The 14,535-nt window shown below is 43.5% G+C and overlaps 2 protein-coding genes across 4 annotated transcripts; both read right to left on the bottom strand.

The window, feature by feature from the left end:
- Positions 1-1,087: 1,087 nt before the first annotated feature.
- Positions 1,088-8,120, bottom strand: LOC123480985 (cysteine-rich protein 2-binding protein-like). 2 transcript variants are annotated; one of them, XM_045213370.1, is made up of 10 exons: positions 7,862-8,120; positions 7,373-7,494; positions 6,772-6,893; positions 6,344-6,525; positions 5,518-5,943; positions 4,521-5,128; positions 4,110-4,243; positions 3,442-3,617; positions 2,528-2,718; positions 1,088-1,675 (listed from the first exon to the last, which is right to left on the bottom strand). In XM_045213370.1, exons 1-10 carry the CDS (start codon positions 8,118-8,120, stop codon positions 1,502-1,504), a joined length of 2,394 nt encoding a protein of 797 aa, XP_045069305.1. In that variant the 3' UTR covers positions 1,088-1,501. The 2 variants fall into 2 exon arrangements, with proteins under 2 accessions (XP_045069305.1, XP_045069306.1); XM_045213371.1 differs by lacking the exon at positions 7,862-8,120 and having other exon boundaries at positions 5,518-5,963; positions 7,373-7,458.
- On the bottom strand, positions 8,061-9,306 carry LOC123483399 (protein PET117 homolog, mitochondrial-like). 2 transcript variants are annotated; one of them, XM_045213379.1, is made up of 3 exons: positions 9,099-9,306; positions 8,623-8,775; positions 8,061-8,144 (listed from the first exon to the last, which is right to left on the bottom strand). In XM_045213379.1, the coding sequence occupies exons 1-3, from the start codon at positions 9,192-9,194 to the stop codon at positions 8,142-8,144; spliced, it is 252 nt and encodes an 83-aa protein (XP_045069314.1). In that variant the 5' UTR covers positions 9,195-9,306; the 3' UTR covers positions 8,061-8,141. The 2 variants fall into 2 exon arrangements, with proteins under 2 accessions (XP_045069314.1, XP_045069313.1); XM_045213378.1 differs by having other exon boundaries at positions 8,064-8,147.
- Positions 9,307-14,535: the final 5,229 nt, after the last annotated feature.

The raw sequence follows: 14,535 nt of genomic DNA, 5'->3' as shown, positions 1-14,535 counted from the left end.
TTATTGACTTAAGACATTTCAGCTTTTCATTTTGAACTAATTAATTCTGCTGACATTATCGACTATTGTGTGTAGGCCAGTAACAAACAATCTCAATTTAATACATTTTAAATTCAGGCTGTAACAACACAATGTGGAAAAAGTCAAGGGGTGTGAATACTTTCTGAAGGCACTGTATGTGTATTAATTAAAGTAGTAAGAAGTGTAGTATTTGGTCCCATATTCCTACAGATTGTGACTCTACAAACTTGTTGGATGCATTTGCAGTTTGTTTTGGTTGTGTTTCAGATGATGTTGTGCCAAATTGAAATGAATGGTAAGTAATGTACTGTTTCATTTTGGAGTCACTTTTATTGTAAATAAGAATATGAAACATTTCTGATCACTTCGACATTAATGTGGATGCTACCATGATTATGGATAATTGTGAATAATGATGAGTGAGAAAGTTAGAGGCACAAAGATCATACCCCCCAAGACATGCTAACATCTCACCATTACAATAACAGGTGAGGTTAGCATTTTATATCATACCCCCCAAGACATGCTAACATCTCACCATTACAATAACAGGTGAGGTTAGCATTTTTTCGGGGGTATGATATTTATGCCTCTAACTTTCAGGACTATCCATAATCCTGGTAGCATCCACATTACTGTAGAAGTGTTTAGAAACATTCTATTCTTATTTACAATAAAAGTGAACATTATTTACCATTCATTAATATTGGGCACAAAATAATCTGAAACGCAACTAAAACAAACTGCAAATGCATCCAACAATTCTGTAGAGTTACAAGCTTGAAGTCATTGTGTGCTAGGAATATGGGAACAAATACTAAACTTTTGACTACTTTAATACACATAAGTACATTTGTCCAAATACTTTTGGTTCCATAAAAATGGGGGGGACTATGTACTAAATAAAAGTACTGTCATTTCTAAACGGTTCACCCGACATGGATGAAAAAACCCTCAAATTAAAGCTGACAATCTGCACTTTAACCTCAGTGCTGGAGTAGAGCCAAAACAGCAAAAAAATCGACATTATCTTATTCCAGCAAGCAAATAAAGACAGAATTCAGAATGTGAGTGATTTTGTCTTTATATGAGAATTACCACTTGGGCTGCAGAATTGTTCAAAAATGTGAGTGTACAAAATTACAATAAAATACCATCCTTCAGGCTCTTCTGTGGATCAACAAAAAAACACCTCACCATAGGTTCTCACAAGTATAATGACCACAAAGAAACAGTGTAACATACAATGGCTACACTGAATAGCACAGGCACTTCCAGATGTTTTCTTTCCTCCTTCTGACTGGCTGCCTTTATAAAAATATAAATACTACAACAGACAAAGCTCCGCAGACAATGACAATTTGACTAGTACACTCAATATGGCTACCAGTTCACCAATGGAACGTTAACCTACATGGGAATGTCCATTCTAGTAATTATATTTCTATGGCCTGGATACTGGCCTGTCCCGTTTCCTGTCTCACCGCCGTAGCCGCAGGGAAAATGCGTGTCGGCACTCCTTGCAGTCCAGCGGGTAGTATTTGTCGTAAAAGTCCAAGATGTACTCCTCCGTCTTAAAGCCAAACTTCTGGTATAGGAGCATGGCGGGGTTACTGGCCGATACGTGTAGAGTGACGTCTTTTCCCATGCAGGTCTGTGGGGGAAAAGAGAACCTTGCCTGAAAAGACATCTTCCCTTTTTTCGACCACTTAACCTGTGCTGTTGTAGATCGATCCAAATTTAAGTGCATTTCATGGTTATTTATTTATAGTTATTTCTCGCAGTCTCGAGCTGACTTGACTAATTATAATGTAGCCGTAGGGTCAAGTTAGTCCCTGGTCTAAAAACCACTAACCGCCAGTCCAGCGACTTTACACTGAGTGTACAAAACACATTCCTAATATTGAATTGCACCCCCTTTTGCCCTCAGAACAGCCTCAATTCGTCTGGGCATGGACTCTTCAAGGTGTCGAAAGCGTTCCACAGGGATGCCCATATTGACTCCAAAGCTTCAATGTTATGTCAAGTTGGCTGAATGTCCTTTGGGTGGTGGACCATCCTTGATACACACGGGGAAACTGTTGAGCATGAAAAACCCAGCAGCGTTGCAGTTCTTGATACACTGAAACCGGTGCACCTGGCACCTACTACCATACCCCGTTCAAAGGCACTTACATGTTTTGTCTTGCCCATTCACCCTCTGAATGGCACACATACACAATCAATGTCTCAATTGTCTCAAGGCTTAAAAATACTTCTTTAACCTGTCTCCTCCCCTTCATTTACACTGATTTAAGTGGATTTAACAGGTAACACCCTTAAGGGATCGTAGCTTTGACCTGGTCAGTCTGTCATGAAAAGAGCTCTATACAATGTGGCTTAGAGACTCTATTAAAGCTGCACTTCACCACTTTATGTAGACACTAGTATAGTGCCCCTTTAATTGCTGCTTGCAACTCTAGTATTGTTGTTTTTAATAGTCATTCTTATGATTTTGTTACCATACCTGAATGAGATGGTAGATCATGAATGTAGCGATCCCAGCCCTCCTCCACTCGGGATGCACCAGCAGGAAGGAGACGTAGGCCTCGTTGTACTTCACGTCCGGCACCATGAACCCAAAGCCGATCACCACCTTCTTATAAAGGACCACTACGCTGAAGTCTGGGTACTGGAGACACTCGGAGAGATCCACGCCTGATAAGGGAGCCAGAGAGAAAATCAGCCGTCAATCTAAAACTTTGAGGGAAATATTTAAAAACTAGAATAAATATGCAGACTGTTGTATGCTTCCATGTGATTTATTTTACAAGGACAATGTTTCCATCTGCATTAACAGGTACATATTTAAAAGGGACATTACACTTTAAATCAACGTTTGTCAGATGTTTTATAAGTATTCTAATGTCAAGATGACTCCATGTCCCACAACATGGGTTGTGTAAATGCAGCAATATGCCTCAACCCCAAATGAATGGAAGAGAAAAGCATGGACTAAAATCAGGAAATTAGATGGTGCTCATCTTTTCCATTCATTTGGAATTGAGGCATATAGCTTGATCTACACCACAGATGACCTGGAACGTGTCTACAGATAGCCTGGAACGACACTAGTCTACTTTTGAGGTCTGGAAACATCTGACAGACTTGTGGTCCTCTGTAGCTCAATTGGTAGAGCATGGCGCTTGTAACGCCAGGGTAGTGGGTTCGATCCCCGGGACCACCCATACGTAAAAATGTATGCACGCATGACTGTAAGTCACTTTGGATAAAAGCGTCTGCTAAATGGCATATTATTATTATTATTACATTTTTTAATTAAATGTCCCTTTTCAGTTCCCTGTCTGACGTGTACAAATTATCTAGTAAAATAAAAATAAAAATCCAAACTTGATAGTATGGCCCTGTTCAGTCTCCTACCTGGCCAGAAGATGTCGTGGCACATGGAGTTAACAGAGGGGATGTGGTTGGGCCGGACGTAACAGTAGTCAATGGGGGCCTCTGGCTCGGGGACCCAGCGGGGCTCCTTCCTGTGGGGGTAGGCACGGATCTCCGCCAACAGCTTCAGCTTCATAGGCTTGTTCTCATAGTCCCTCCTGGTGATGGATTCATTAGTGCACACCGTAGCAAAACGTTTTGCAATGGAAAACATTTCGTAACAAAAACAAGTTTCTTATTGAAGAAGTTCATGTAGTAACTCTCCGTTTCAGTCCATTTGTTTTGATTTGGTGTCTAGTGAATACGACCCAGGAGATTGGATAGAAAAGAAATGCCATGAATAGAGCCAACATGATTATTTAATGTATGTGTCAGAGAGGAATGACTATTCTTCACAATGTATTTCAATCTGAATGTAACAAAAATATTGGGTACGTTCAGGGGCACGTTCAGGAGGGCTACATACTGCACGTTACAGATAAAAACGGGATGAATAGAGCCTAAATAATATTCCATGCTGTGATTGTTATACCTCACCTTGAGTATCAGGGTTTAATTACAGGTTAATGTCATAGGTCAGGTGGTCACAAATGTCTCTTCCCATATTAGGGGTGTAAGGCTGCATGTGGAGGTAACAGGGTGTGGCATACCTTATGAAGGGTTTGAGGGTGCGGGAGGTGTACGGGCTCTTGATGCCCTGGTCTACGCTGGCGTCGGAGCCCATGAGCCGGTGCCAGAAGGACACTGTGGGCTGGTGGTACCCTCTTCTGCTGGACACCGTCGTCTAAAGGGATCAAAAGCATTCCATAGACGTGTGATCGAAGCAAAAGATGTATCACGCATGTGATGGAATGTGTTTGGAAATATTCCAACCATTCCTCTCGTTCTCGTTCTTCTAGTTCGTGACCGCTCATAACAAATCGGAATTTAATCATAATAATAATAAATGCCACATAGCAGACTTTTTATCCAAAGCGATCAACAGTACAGAGAGTGCATACATTTGTGTGTGTGATCTGTGCACGAATTTGACATCTGTGCTCGTGGTAGTGAAGGCGTACCTGGAAGCGGTCGAGGATTCGGAGGTCGTGGCTGGTGGTGTGGTACTTCCCCACGCCGGAGCCCCCGTATCGGCCCTGTCCCCCCTCCTGAGCCCCGTACACCCCTCCCACCAGACTTAGGGTGGCGCTGACCGCCTGGTCGATGTCCAGCAGGGGGAGCCCTCTCTGGCGCTTGGCCTGCCTCACCAGTAGCTTCCTGTGCAGCCGCTTGGCCTGCGCAGTCACCGCCAGCGCCTGCGGACAGGCCTCCAGGCGCCGCAGCAGCACGCGCTCCTCATACAGGCTGAGGGGGGCAAACCGGGGCTCTGAGGGAGACGAACCCTCCCCCTTCTCTGTTAGGGCCCCCCTCCTCCTCTCCCCGCCACCCCGCGCCCCCCTGGCCACGTTGGATTGACCTTCGCCGCGCCCCCGCCTCTCGTCGTCTTCATCGTCCTGGCCGCAGCCCTCCTCATCATCACTCTCTGCTTCCTGCTTGATGTGCGCCCCTGCCACCCCTGGCTGCATCTTCTTGCGAACGACAAGGGCGCCAGTGCCCAGGGACATGCTGGGTGAGGGGATGTACTCGATGCCGGGATCGATGACGCCTTCGCCGTCCAGCTCCTCATCATCTGGAGTTCCAAATCAGAAATATTAACGGTTTCCAGCCATTCACTGATCATTTCAACTAATTATATACCACTTGGTTTTTGAGGAATATGATATGATACTCTCATGGAAAGTCATTAATTCCTATAGCACTACAGACTGATACTGTATATCATAGAAATCAATTGATATTGGCATGGAATGCACCTTGAGATATTGCTCCATTGTTGACATTTTTTTGTTGGTGGGCCCACCCACAAATCTTACATTGTGGCATTAAATGCTATCAGACACCATTTCTCATCTTGCCCCTGTGGGCCAAATTTGGACTGCTTACCACTAAAACAATGACTATTTTGAATTTTCTATCTAGACAAAAAACTCAGAGATCAAGGGGACCCTGACTTCTTACCGTGAAAGAGCGCCATCGGTGGCATGACGTCAGGGATGAGGTCAGCCTCCGACAGCAGGCTGGGCGTGGCCGAGTGGGAGGCAGGGGTGCCGGGCGCAGAGAAGTCCGGAGAGGGCGACGGCGAGGGGCTGGTGAGTGGCGTTCGGTCCGAGGAGCTCATTGAGGAGAAGTCCACCACTTCGCCTTTCTCCAGGACCAAGTCGGGTCGCCGCCCGCCGCCACGGCCGCTGAACTTCACGGGTGTGGAGGAGGCGCTGCGATCCATGTACCCCGCCGCCTCCTTCTGCGCCCGCCGGATGTCCTTGGCCTCGTGGGTGCGTGAGCGCTTTTCTTTCAGCTGCATGGCGCTCTCCACCGGATTCCGGCCTGCGCGCTTCCGTAAGCCTTCCACCGTGATGATGGGGTCCAGGGTTGGCTTGGAGGCGGCTGAGAAAGTAAAACACCAGCTAAGCAAATGGTTAAACAAAAAGGGCTCTAAATGCTCAATCAAAAACACATGCATTTACAGTCGCCTGGAAGGGTGAATTTATTTTGGACTCCACTTCAACAGTAGCTGGTTATCCCTCAAAAACATGTAATTGATTTGCACAACAGACTTTGCACAATTCTGCAAACTGCTTAGGGTTAACTACCTCTACCAAGCACAAATTTTAATTTGTAATATTCCTGTCATTTTTAAAGTCAAGGTCCCCCTCCTTCCTTCACTTTTCCTAAATAAGTCTATTTAACACTGACATTGTTCTAATTTCAATTTCACAAAATAATCCTTTGGTTGTGTCTGAAATGTAAAAACCGTAAGGTTAGTTATGAGTGTTCCGCAGTTCACCTTTCGACTTTAGGGAGGCCACAGAGGACTTGTCCCCATCTGGGCGCAGGGTGGGTGGACGGTTCTGCACCAGCTTCCACCAGCCCGGCTCGCCAAACTCCTGGGCCCCTGAGCGGAAGAATGTGGGGCTCCCCACCGACAAACAGCCCGCCACCGTGCTCCACCACGTGGAAGTCTTCTTTCTGCAGGTGAAGGTGAGGCGTCAAAAACTCTATCCATTTACAAAATACTAGACTTGTAAAGAAAAATTAAAACATAGCTCTTCTTTCCACAAAGGTTGGGTCAAGTTCCAAATCTGTCCGCTCTTGATATTCTGATAAGTGACTGAACGATTATCAGGTTTTCTGTTTATATTTTTAGGGTTGATTGCAAATTGTTATCAAAACCTTACCAACTGACAACCAAATGAATGTTGTTTTCTTTCTAACCTGGTGCCCAGTAGGAAGGTCCAGTGTCTCCCAATGAAGGCACAGATGTCCTCCTTCCATCTGAAGTAGCCTTGGCGCCCCGTGCCCTCCAACGAAAGGTTGTACATGGCCAACATAACTACCTGAAATAAAACAGAAAACACACCGAACTGCAATGAAAACCAGGAAAATAAAATATGACATTCTTTCAGTACTCATTTCAGAGGGCTGTTGCCGAGAACAAATATAATCAAAGCAATAAAGTCTACTGTCTTCCCACGGGGGCCAGTATGAAAATAATGTATGCACTCACTAACTGTATGTCGCTCTGGATAAGAGCGTCTGCTAAATGACTAAAATGTAAATGTAAAAAATACAGCAATATACAATATATAGTACTTTGCAATTTTATACTTGTCCATACTGTAGATAAGGATCTTGCCCCATATATTTAGCCAATAGATGCAATGGAACAATTAAATTATATTTACTTTTCACGTAAAGCCCCGTTTTTTTAATGGTGTTCCTCTTAAACCTGTTCATGTTCTTAGCTTATGTAAACTGCACTGCAAATCAGTTCTTTATTGTAAACTGCCAAAGTGCTTCATTGTGGCACATGTACCTGTTGCCAGGTGAGTCTCATCCTCTCAAAGGTCTCCTTGCCATCTTCTGTACAGTCATAGCAGGTGAACTTGAAGAAGTTATCTCCTTTCAGGTAGCTGGGTTGCTCTCCATGCAGCTGTGCTGAATGGTGGGGAGGAGAATAAAAAGACTGCTAAGAGACAAGGCATTCTGTTCATTTCATTCTCATTCTTTATTTGAAAAGCATGTACGGTGCAACAGGACACGACATGACATCCAAATATTGACTTGTGCGAATTTATAGAGAAAAGCAGCAGCACTTTTTAATATCTATGGATGGACAGATAAGGCCAACCCCACTGAAATCACTGAGGAAATAACTGCGCAAAACATACTTTGTCCAAATCGTACTGGCAAATTTGCAAGTGTTAAGTGATATTGAGAAAGAACGATGCCCCGTCGCAGGGAGAGGTTGCTCTCCCTCCCTGCTGTCGGTGCGCCCCCAGGGGCTGCCTGGCCGGCTTCTCACCGGTGGGGATCCACTTGTGGCACTTGTCGCAGTAGAAGGCCATGTCCTCGTTCCAGCCACCCTCGGCGTCCTCCCCCAGGTCGCTGTTGAGCGAGTCACCGCTCTGGTCGTGCGAGAGGTCCACCGAGGCCTGGTCTTCCGACTCCACGATGAGCAGCGTCTCGCCCTCCACCTCACCCTCCTCCAGCCCCTCCGAGGCCGAGGTGCACATGGCCTCATCTTCCACTTGGCCCCTCTGCTCACCACCGCTTTCCATCATCACCAGGTGGAGTGAGGCAGTCTACTGCTGTGCAGAGAGAGGTTTAGTTTTAGTTTTACCAGTCACAATTGTGTAAGGACATTTTAAAATGAAAGCAGTATGATTCAGGGATTCCTTATTCTGTCAGAGAAATCATGACGTTACCTACTACCTAACTACACACTATGTATAGCCTACCTTTAGGGAACTAACTGCATGCCACACATAGGCCTACATGTTTTTCAAAACCAGTGACAATCAATAGCTATCCAGAAGGGTGGCAATGGCTTCTGCAGTGTCAGCTAGTTTACTTTTCCTCCAAACCCGTAATTGCATAAAGACAGCCCAGCCCAGTGCAACATTTGCATAAAGACATATGCAACATTTGCATAAAGACAGCCCAGCCCAGTTTGAAAGCAAACTACGGTGTACTACATTGCTTTATCAATATTTCAACACGAACATTAGCCATAGCTGCACTACATAAGAATTGTGAAGGCTGTCAAAGTAGTTGTTGTTATGCCTGGGGTTGGTCGGAGCCCTGTCGCCCCGATTCTCTCCTGTCGCGCTCTGCCTTGAGCTCCTTGGTCAGACTTCTTTGTTGTTCGAGCACTCGCAGGTTCTCGCTCTTCCTCTCCAAACGTTCAATGTCTCTAAGTACTCCCTCATGAAGTCTCTGATGGACAAACAAAAAGGCCACTGTAAGAGCTGCTCTGTCTAAAATTATGGCTAGAGGTGTTGTTGCTAGCTAGCTTCCGTTAGCTGTCTGCTAGCAGAAAAGCATGCAGATGCTAACTCTAGTTAGCTAGGCTAAAGGTAATGTTTCTGCTTACAACTTTCTCAATGTAGCTAGCTAGCTAAATTACAACGGACTTTTGCATGGGAAACCTTGCACCATACTATGACACCATACTATGACATATGGCTAGCTAACGTTATCTAGGAATTGGAGTGTACAGTAATTGAGTTGGTCCGCAGGCTAGCTATCTAATTGTTTACCTCTTGGTCCCAGTTTTGCTTGAGATGCACTCCTGCAATGGTGCTCACTGTAAGTATCACAGAAACGCCTAGAACAACTTTAGAGATTGTAGACATAGCTAGCTATCTAGTATTGCATGTAGTTTGGAGACACAGGGAATTGCTAAACTAGAGTTGGATAACGTCAGCACAGCACAGGACATCTCAGAAATGTGTCGAGGTCGATGATTTTAGGCTGTAGAGTAGAGTACCGACTCTGGAGACAGTCGTACAAATCGATTTAATCGACTTTCTAAACAATTATCCAAATAATAATAATAATAATTATTATTATTATTATTATTATTATATGCAAATATTCTGGACATAAAACACGAATTAAATCATGTGAAATAACATACAAAATGTGTTTAAAGTCTTCAATATAAGTGTTTAGATGTGATCCACACTGGACACTGATGCATATCCAAAATCTTTTATTAAAGGAAAATGTTCTCGACCATGAGGTGGCAGGTAGCTTAGTGGTTAAGAGCGTTGTGCCAGTAACTGAAAGGTCGCTGGTTCTAATCCCCGAGCCGACTAGGTGAAAAATATGTCGATGTGCCCTTGAGCAAGGCACTTAACCCTAATTGCTCCTGTAAATCTGCTAAATGACTTAAATGTAATTTAACTGTAATCTTTGTAGTTGTAAATATTTGATGCAAGGCAAATTGTTCATATTTGATAATTGTGCTCTTTGACACTTTCAGGGTACAGAAGGTGATAACACAGATGAAAGGTATCTGCCTTGCTATCATTCTGTCACTTAAAAAGAAACTTTGAGACACATATCCTGAGATATAGTTGAAATCCGCTAAAATTATATTGCTAGTTTTGGTTAATTGATTTTTGCTATGATAGTCATGTCATGCAACTGCCACCCCCCAGTATTGCCAATTTAGCGACTTTGTCGCTATATTTAGCGAGTATTCAGACCCCTCTAGCGACACATTTTCAAAAAAGCGACTAGCGACAAATCTAGCGACTTTTTCTGGTGTTATTGGAGACTTTAGGAGACTGACGTGAAAACACCTATCGTTCTTACTCTTCTCAATGTGCTGCTGGAAGGGCTCACTTTTTGTCTCCTACACGTTATTCCTCTCTCCTACAGCGTCCATCACAATTACATGCACATGGCAAATTAGGTGATGACGTCATTTAGCGACTTTTAGGACAGCCAATAGCTACTTTCCTTACTGAGGAGTTGGCAACACTGCACCCCACTCATTTGTCAATGACAAACGGTGGCAATCCTGGGCTGGTTGTGATATTGGGATCTCAAACATTTGTTGGCTCATTCATACAACCAAAAAACATACAAAGCCAGGGACAGGCAGCATTCAGTAAATTAAACTCAGTTCGACTTGCTGAAGAACTACAGTAAGCAGTTAGAAGAAAGCCTTGTGAAACTAAAGACATGTCTTGCACTCGTGGCCGCGCACTTCCTCCAGGACTGCCGCGCAGAGACTCAAGAGATAGAACTTCACTGACTTCACACCATTAGTTGAGATCATTAGATCAACGTTTTTTCTGTGATCGAACCAACATTATACCAGCCCCCTTTCAATGCAACAAACCAAACCAAATCTAACTTTGCAAGATTGAGTCTGTGATTCTGTTGTAGGCAGAGCCGGAGTAGAATTATATAGGCAGGGGTAGCCCACGTCTCTCAATCACCCGCGAGTGAATTCGCTTTTCAGATCACTTCAGATCATAGCGCAGAAGCCGCGCGTGTGCACAAAAGGCAGTCAGGTAAAAAGCTTATGTCTTAATTAAAGGGGCAGTGTTATATTTTCAAGCAGGCTTGAATATGCAAATAAGCCAATAGACAGAGGGGTAGCCTACTGTACATTGTCTAATTCTCTGTATGGTAATAATAATTCATTTTTTTTGGTAAAGTGGTTTCTTACATCATACAACACAATACAATGCAATTGACAGTCACCTATTTGGCCAAGTAAAAATCATTCATTAATGTCAAGCCCTTCATAATGTAAACATTTCTTACATGCTATTTCCATGTGAAAATGTTATGGGATTTGCTCCATTGGTTTTGTTGGTAGGCCTACCTTATACTCAAATAGCCACAATATCCTATTGGCTACTGTCTAAAACTGTAAGGGTACAGCCTCAGTGTAAACGCGTGTCAGAAGTTGCACAAAGTTCTCACAATGTTCAAGTTTCTGCTCACAAGACCAAAAATTTGCTCAGGGCCCCAAAAAAGTAGAGGGAACATGGCTCTTGTCTATCACTGTCCCTATCCCATGATCTTCTACTGGTACATGTAACCACAGGAGCTCCCCTTTCTGCACATTATGTAACATTACATAATAATGTACATAAAACACAGCCGTGGCAACTCACTTTCGGATGAAAAGCTGAAAAATGTACAGCACCTCCCCTCTCCTATCTAACAATGTTCATTCATGCACTCAGACGTCCCGAATATGCAACACTGCTCTGACTGAATTTTGAAAGGATCGGTCTGAGAGTTTTTGTTTCAGTTTATGCATGAATGTGTCTGTACTCTTTAATGTATCCCACATCCCCCTCCCTCCCCTCAATGTGTCTTGAGCTAAAAACCTAAGTGGACGTTTCAGCACAGTACACAATGTTCCAAATCCCACTGCTACAGGAACTCAGCATTTTCCTGAAAGAGTATACGTTTTGCTTGCAAAGACTGATGTGTTGCATCATCTAAGAATTATTTATCAGAAATTGATTTTTTTAGTTAGATTTTTTTTGTTGCTTCATGTTGACTTTGGTAAATATTGTTTTTAGCATTTTGGATGTAGCTCAATTGAATGATGGAATAACTGAATCACACTTTGAGTGTACTACTTAAGTTCATAAAAAATAAGAAAGCTTCTCAGAAATAGGAACTGATCATTGCCGAAGTGCTTCATACAGAAACTAAATTAACCGTTCTCTCTGCCATTGTTGCATTTGTTGTTGGTGAAATATTAAGTTTGATCTGATATTCGAAAAGGATCACGAAGCAGTCACTAAGTTCATGCTTTACTAAGATGACACCAGACCTTAAACTTTATCTTGTCTTGACAAACCTTTTGCATGTTAGAGTCATTTATGTACCAGAGGTTTTCTAACCTTTGCTTTTGTTGTCCAGCCTCTCGCTGCACTAGTGTGTTGGGGGGGGGGCACTTTTCCCTGGCATTATCAACGCCTGTGACAGCTAAAGCAAACAGTCAGACTCCCCAAATATATTTGACCGCCCCCAACTATGCCCCTCTTCTGTTTAACTTCCTAAAAGTGCAATTACCAGATGTCACATTTCCCATGAGCCTCAGGGATTTGGGTCATGTTTATGAGGGCATGCAATGGAATGCTCTTTAAAACGTTTTTGCAACAGAAAATGAGAATGAGCGTTTCTTATTGGACAAGGGCAAGTAGCCCCTCCCTGTTTGGGTCCGTTTTCTCCCATTTGGTGCCTAATGAACATGACCCAGGTCTGCATGCCATGTAGTGTACTCTAAACCGAGTCAAAATCCTGCCTCATATTTGGGATTTTTGGCAGAGGTTTCACCAGTTAATCAGCAGTATTTGATAATTGTGTTCTTGGCACACGTTTGCACTGTGCAAACCTCTGCTCTTTTGGCAGGATATCACTTAGGAGTGGGCGAACTTGATTACAAACAAACCTACTCCAAATGTTCACTGTTGCATATCTTTTTTTAAAATAATGACACACTACAAAATAGGCCTACTTATTTTCTCATGATTCCATTCAATGCTAACCCAAAATAGCAATTTCTGTCACTTTCTTGGCATGTGTATCTTTGGCATCCATCTGCACCCACCAACAATTATAGAAACTAGTAGGAGTCTCTAATATGGTTTTCAAGCAAACGTGCTGAGCAAACACTTAATTTCCCATGGTGTAGCTTCTGGGCAAATAAAAAAAAGTACTTTGTCCTCCTCAGAACTCCAATAGAAATTATCTTCCCAATGATCAGTTTTCCCAGGTTCTATCAGATAAATGTGGAGTGTTGGGTCTATTCCTGAGTATGTGAGGTCTACGTGCCGAATCAGTTCATAATTATTGCATAAACATTTAGATTGAACTGTTTTCATCAAGTTTTTCCCAGGATGTTTACTATAAAACACCTATTGAAAACCTTTTGATTACCCACAGTCCCTCATATTTCTCCCTCTGCCTCTCTCCTCCAGGTTCATTTGAACAACATTGAAAATCGACCTCTTTATCAGTGTAAATACAGATCCTCTTCTAAAGTGGAATGACAGTCTGAGGTGCAAAGGTTTACCAGTTCTGCATGGAGGAGAAAAGAGAGAGAGAGCGCGAGAGAGGGAGGGTGGAAATGACCCACAAACATGTTTGTTTTTTCACCCCCCTGAACATCATATCTACCCCAGTAGGGCACTGGCATGTCGTCCACACCATGGCCCCAGAGAGGCCCGTGGAGGGAGCTAGGCTGTGTCAATGTACTCAGCACAAAGGTAGGTCTGTATGACGGGCCTGCTGCCTGTATAGTAAGTGCCTCTTTACACTACACTACTTTGACGACACAAACTAGGTCCAGGAGAGATACTTGTGTAGTGTGAAGAGACGGATCTAGATTGTGAACAGAAAAGTTGCGAGTCTGATGTTGAAGATAGATAGATCTCACTAGACATATTTTACTAATGTACATCCACCCAAGTCCCTGCATTGCCTGTTTTAATTTAGTTTCACTTCAATTTAACTATTTAAAAACTTTAACTTCTTACCCACAACTTTACCTTACATACACTACATGACCAAATGTATGTCGACACCTGCTTGTCGAACATCTCATTTCCAAAATCATGGGCATTAATATGAAGTTGGTCCCCCCTTTGCTGCTATAACAGCCTCCACTCTTCTGGGAAAGATTTCCACTAAATGTTGGAACATTGCTGCGGGGACTTGCTTCCATTCAGAAACAAGAACTCTATTGAGGTCGGGCACTGATTATGGGCGATTAGGCCTGGCTCGCAGTCGGTGTTCCAATTCATCCCAAAGGTGTTAGATGGGGTTGAGGTCAGGGCTCTGTGCAGGCCAATCAAGTTCTTCCACACCGATCTCGACAAACCATTTCTGTGTGGACCTTGCTTTGTGCACAGGGGCATTGTCTTGCTGAAACAGGAAAGGGCCTTCCCCAAGCCTTTGCCACAAAGTTGGAAGAACAGAATCGTCTAGAATGTCATTGTATACCTATCCCCCCTTCTTTGGAACTAAGGGGCCTAGCCCGAACCATGAAAAACAGTCCCAGACCATTATTCCTCCTCCACCAAACTTTACAGTTGGCACTATGCATTGGGAAAGCTAGCGTTCTCCTGGCATCCGCCAAACCCAGATTCGTCCGTCGGACTGACAGATGGTGAAGCACGATTCATCACTTCAGAGTACGCGTTTCACTGC

This window comes from Coregonus clupeaformis, unplaced genomic scaffold (genome assembly GCF_020615455.1).
Source record: "Coregonus clupeaformis isolate EN_2021a unplaced genomic scaffold, ASM2061545v1 scaf0107, whole genome shotgun sequence".
NCBI classification, from domain to species: Eukaryota; Metazoa; Chordata; class Actinopteri; order Salmoniformes; family Salmonidae; genus Coregonus; species Coregonus clupeaformis.
This window is presented reverse-complemented; position numbering and strand designations above follow the sequence as displayed.

Bases quoted from the DNA above. Each gene is read 5' to 3' on its own strand.
- LOC123483399 (XM_045213378.1), bottom strand. From the start codon at position 9,194: ATGTCTACAATCTCTAAAGTTGTTCTAGGCGTTTCTGTGATACTTACA. The intron at 8,776-9,098 runs GTAAACAATTAG...TTTGTCCATCAG, and splicing joins AGCAAAACTGGGACCAAGAG to AGACTTCATGAGGGAGTACT.
- LOC123480985 (XM_045213370.1), bottom strand. From the start codon at position 8,120: ATGATGGAAAGCGGTGGTGAGCAGAGGGGCCAAGTGGAAGATGAGGCC. The intron at 4,244-4,520 runs GTACGCCTTCAC...TGATCCCTTTAG, and splicing joins GAATCCTCGACCGCTTCCAG to ACGACGGTGTCCAGCAGAAG. The intron at 1,676-2,527 runs GTATGGTAACAA...TTTCCCCCACAG, and splicing joins TGATCTACCATCTCATTCAG to ACCTGCATGGGAAAAGACGT.